Source organism: Calidris pugnax, unplaced genomic scaffold (assembly GCF_001431845.1).
Source record: "Calidris pugnax isolate Ruff unplaced genomic scaffold, ASM143184v1 scaffold740, whole genome shotgun sequence".
In the NCBI taxonomy this organism is placed as follows: Eukaryota; Metazoa; Chordata; class Aves; order Charadriiformes; family Scolopacidae; genus Calidris; species Calidris pugnax.
Window position 1 is genome coordinate 1 of NW_015091406.1, and position 4,888 is coordinate 4,888.

The window sequence follows — 4,888 nt, forward strand, 5'->3', positions numbered from 1 at the left end:
TGATGGCACCAACCTTGGGTTGATGACCCAAACCCTCTTGGGTGATGGCACCAAACCCTTGGGAGATGCCACCAACTTCCACCAACCCCTCTTGGGTGATGGTGATGGACTGAGCCGTGAACTCGTCGTCGAAGTAACGGGTGTCGATCTCCGAGGTCACCTGGGGCTTGAAGGGGGGCACGAGCTGGTGGGGAGAAGAAGAAGTTGGGGGGGTGGAGAAGTTGGGTCATCGACCCCTTGAAGAACCCCCCAAATCCCACCTCAAAAAAAGCGCCCCCCACCTTCTTCTGCACCACGTCCTGCCAGTTGATGGGGGCGAAGAACCGATGCTCCATCACCTCCTTGGCGTCGTTGGGGCCTCCTCAGGGGGGGGTGGTTTATGGCTTCCAAAATGTGTCCCGTCCCCCCCCACCCCAATTTTTGGGGAGAAAACCACCCCTTTTGGTGGTGAGGGAACCCCCAAAATCATCATCATCATCACCATCGTCGTCGTCGTCGTCGTTGCCATCGTCGTCCTGCGGGGGGCGTCACTCCCGGATGCTGGCGGAGTAGGAGAACTGGGGGAAATGGGTGCGTTGGTCGTTCTCCAAGGAGCCCAAGGTGTCATCTGTGGGGTGGGGGTGGGGTGAGGGGGGAGGAAGAAGATGGTGGAAGCTTCTTCAAGCCACCCGAGATCCACCACGTCAGCCCCGAAAGGCAACGAGGAGGAGGAGGTTGGGTCGTGGAGGGGGATGGTGATGGCACCAAACCCTTGGGAGATGCCACCAAACCCTTGGGTGATGGCACCAAACCCTTGGGTGATGGCACCAACCCTCTTGGGTGATGGCACCAACCCTTGGGAGATGCCACCAAACCCTTGGGTGATGGCACCAACCCTCTTGGGTGATGGCACCAACCCTTGGGAGATGGCACCAACGTTGGGTGATGGCACCAACCTTGGGTTGATGCCCCCAACATCCATGGGGTGATGGCACCAATGTTGGGTTGATGACCCCAACCCTCTTGGGGCACCAAACCCTTGGGAGATGCCACCAAACCCTTGGGTGATGGCACCAAACCCTTGGGAGATGGCACCAAACCCTTGGGTGATGACCCCAACCCTCTTGGGTGATGCCACCAACCTTGGGTTGATGACCCCAACTTCCACCAACCCCCCTTTGGGTGATGCCACCAACTTCCACCAAACCCCTTGGGTGATGGCACCAACCCTCTTGGGGTGATGCCACCAACATTGGGTGATGGCACCAAACCCTTGGGAGATGGCACCAACCTTGGGAGATGGCACCAACGTTGGGAGATGGCACCAAACCCTTGGGTGATGCCACCAACCTCCTTGGGTGATGGCACCAAACCCTTGGGTGATGGCACCAAACCCTTGGGAGATGCCACCAAACTCACATCGATCCGGGGGGGTGATGGTGATGGACTGAGCCGTGAACTCGTCGTCGAAGTAACGGGTGTCGATCTCCGAGGTCACCTGGGGCTTGAAGGGGGGCACGAGCTGGTGGGGAGAAGAAGAAGTTGGGGGGTGGAGAAGATGGGTCATCGACCCCTTGAAGAACCCCCCAAATCCCACCTCAAAAAAAGCGCCCCCCACCTTCTTCTGCACCACGTCCTGCCAGTTGATGGGGGCGAAGAACCGATGCTCCATCACCTCCTTGGCGTCGTTGGGGCCTCCTCCGAGCCTTGGGGGGGGACACGAAGGAACATCATCAACCACGGGGACGTCAACCATGGGGTCACCACCACCTTGAAGCCCACCCCAAGAAAAAGGGGGGGACACCCCCCAATGTCTCACCTCTGTTTGGGGTCTTTCTTGAGCAGCCCGGCCAGGAGGGCCTTGGCCTCGGGGCTGAGGGTGCGGGGGAAGCGGATCTCCTCCATGAGGATGAGCTCGAAGAGGCGCTCGTGGTCCTGGTTGTAGAAGGGGAGGCGGCCGCACATCATCTCGTACATCACCACCCCCAGGCCCCACCAGTCCACGGCCCGACCGTAGTCGTTGTCCTCCAGGACCTGGCGGTGGGGAGAGGGTGGGGGGAGAAGAAACACATGAGGATGGTGGCTGGTGAGGATGAAGAACGGAAGAAGCAGGTGGCCAAGAGTAGAAGAACCAGGTGGTCGAGAGTAGAAGAACCAAGAGGCCAAGAGTAGAAGAAGCAGGTGGCCAAGAGTAGGAAGAACCAGGTGGCCAACAGTAGAACTGGATGGTCAAGAGTAGGAGGAAGCAGCGGGTGGCCAAGAGGAGGAAGAACCAAGAGGAGGAGGAAGGAGGTGGCCAAGAGGAGGAGGAAGTGGGTGGCCAAGAGTAGAAGAACCAGGTGGCCAAGAGTAGAAAGAAGAGGGTGGCCAAGAGTAGAAGAAGCAGGTGGCCAAGAGGAGGAGGAACCAAGAGGCCAAGAGTAGAAGAAGCAGGTGGCCAAGAGTAGAAGAACTGGATGGCCAAGAGTAGAAGAACCAAGAGGCCAAGAGGAGGAAGAATGGGATGGCCACGAGGAGGAAGAACGGGATGGCCAAGAGTAGAAGAACCAAGAGACCAAGAGGAGGAAGAACCGGGTGGCAAAGAGTAGGAAGAACCAAGAGGCCAAGAGTAGAAGAACCAGGTGGCCAAGAGGAGGAAGAACGGGATGGCCAAGAGTAGAAGAACCAAGAGACCAAGAGGAGGAAGAACCGGGTGGCAAAGAGTAGGAAGAACCAAGAGGCCAAGAGTAGAAGAACCAGGTGGCCAAGAGGAGGAGGAAGTGGGTGGCCAAGAGTAGAAGAACCGGATGGCCAAGATTAGGAAGAAGAGGGTGGCCAAGAGTAGAAGAAGCAGGTGGCCAACAGTAGAAGAACTGGATGGCCAAGAGTAGGAAGAACTGGATGGCCAAGAGTAGAAGAACGGGATGGCCAACAGTAGAAGAACTGGATGGCCAAGAGTAGGAAGAACTGGATGGCCAAGAGGAAGAAGAACGGGATGGCCAAGAGGAAGAAGAACTGGATGGCCAAGAGTAGGAAGAACTGGATGGCCAACAGTAGAAGAACCAGGTGGCCAAGAGGAAGAAGATCCGGGTGGCCAAGAGGAGGAAGAAGAGGGTGGCCAAGAGGAAGAACCAGGTGGCCAAGAGTAGAAGAATGGGATGGCCAAGAGGAGGAAGCGGAGGGCCAAGAGGAGGAAGAAATGGATGGCCAAGAGTAGAAGAACGGGATGGCCAAGAGTAGAAGAACCAGGTGGCCAAGAGGAAGAAGATCCGGGTGGCCAAGAGGAGGAAGAAGAGGGTGGCCAAGAGGAAGAACCAGGTGGCCAAGAGTAGAAGAATGGGATGGCCAAGAGGAGGAAGCGGAGGGCCAAGAGGAGGAAGAAATGGATGGCCAAGAGTAGAAGAACCAGGTGGCCAAGAGTAGAAGAACCGGTTGGCCAAGAGGAGGAAGAAACAGGTGTCCAACAGTAGAAGAACGGGATGGCCAAGATTAGGAAGAAGAGGATGGCCAAGAGGAGGAAGAAGAGGGTGGCCAAGAGGAAGAACCAGGTGGCCAAGAGTAGAAGAATGGGATGGCCAAGAGGAGGAAGCGGATGGCCAAGAGGAGGAAGAAATGGATGGCCAAGAGTAGAAGAACCAAGAGGCCAAGAGGAGGAAGAACCAGGTGGCCAAGAGGAGGAAGAACTAGATGGCCAAGAGGAGGAAGAACGGGATGGCCAAGAGTAGAAGAACCAGGTGGCCAAGAGTAGAAGAACCGGTTGGCCAAGAGGAGGAAGAAACAGGTGGCCAACAGTAGAAGAACGGGATGGCCAAGATTAGGAAGAAGAGGATGGCCAAGAGGAGGAAGAAGAGGGTGGCCAAGAGGAAGAACCAGGTGGCCAAGAGTAGAAGAACCAGATGGCCAAGAGGAAGAAGAATGGGATGGCCAAGAGTAGAAGGAACGGGATGGCCAAGAGTAGAAGAACCAAGAGGCCAAGAGGAGGAGGAAGTGGGTGGCCAAGAGTAGAAGAAGCAGGTGGCCAAGAGTAGAAGAACCGGTTGGCCAAGAGGAGGAAGAAGAGGGTGGCCAAGAGGAGTAGGAAGGAGAAGAGAAACCCCCTCTAGATGCCACCACCCCCTCAACTCCTGGCAAATCAGCCCCAATCCTGATTTGGGGAATAAAGATGGAAACAAAAAAGCTCCGTTTTCCTGAAAACGAGGAATTTGGGGGCGAAAGTTGGAATTTGGGCCCCATGAAACCCTTTGCCACCAACCCAGTGCAGGAGCACACCAGGCTGTTTGGTGCCCCAGCAGAGACACATTGCCAGAGGAGGAACCAGGGGTCATTTGCTGCCAGAAATCCCCTTAGATACTAGCAGGTGCCCATAAAGTTGTCTATAGGCTGCTTTCAAGCTCAGCCCAAGCATCTGCCCCGAGTGTAGCTGCTTCTTCTGGAACTGTCTGGGGGTCCCGCAGAAGGTCTTCATGGTGGCCCCATCCGAGATGCCCTCCTTGCAGAGCCCGAAGTCCGTGATCTTGATGTGCCCGTCCTTGTCCAACATGAGGTTCTCCAGCTGGTAAAAAGAAGGAAAACGACCCAAAAATCAAAAAAAAGGAGGAAATTGGGAAAAAAGGTGGAATGGGGGGAAGGGGATGGATTTTTGGGGACAAGGAGGTCCATGGGGTGGTGTCACCACGAAGGTGCCACCTCCCCGGGGGGCAGCTCCCTCCCTCCTGCCTCCACCAGAGGGGAAATGACTCGATTTTGGGGGAAAAACCCAACTTTTGCGTCAACGTCAACGGGAGCGAAACTATTGCCAGGCTCCTCGGGGTGGTTTTTTGGGGGTTTTTGGGTTTTTTGGGGGGGTTTTTTGTTTTTTTTTTTTTTTTTTTTTTTTTTTTTTTTTTTTTTTTTTGTGGGGTTTTGGTTACCGAAAAGCCCCTTCCGCCAA

General features: G+C 55.6%; 1 protein-coding gene across 1 annotated transcript in view; it reads right to left on the minus strand.

The window, feature by feature from the left end:
* Positions 1-367: 367 nt before the first annotated feature.
* Positions 368-4,888, minus strand: part of LOC106899534 (RAC-beta serine/threonine-protein kinase-like) — a gene marked incomplete at its 5' end in the record, with an annotated part of 7,333 nt that continues 2,812 nt past the window's right edge. Inside the window, 5 exons of the mRNA XM_014961409.1 lie at positions 368-607; positions 1,399-1,501; positions 1,598-1,685; positions 1,799-2,013; positions 4,310-4,510. Coding sequence (XP_014816895.1) covers positions 528-607; positions 1,399-1,501; positions 1,598-1,685; positions 1,799-2,013; positions 4,310-4,510 — 687 coding nt within the window. The remainder of the gene's footprint in view (positions 608-1,398; positions 1,502-1,597; positions 1,686-1,798; positions 2,014-4,309; positions 4,511-4,888) is intronic.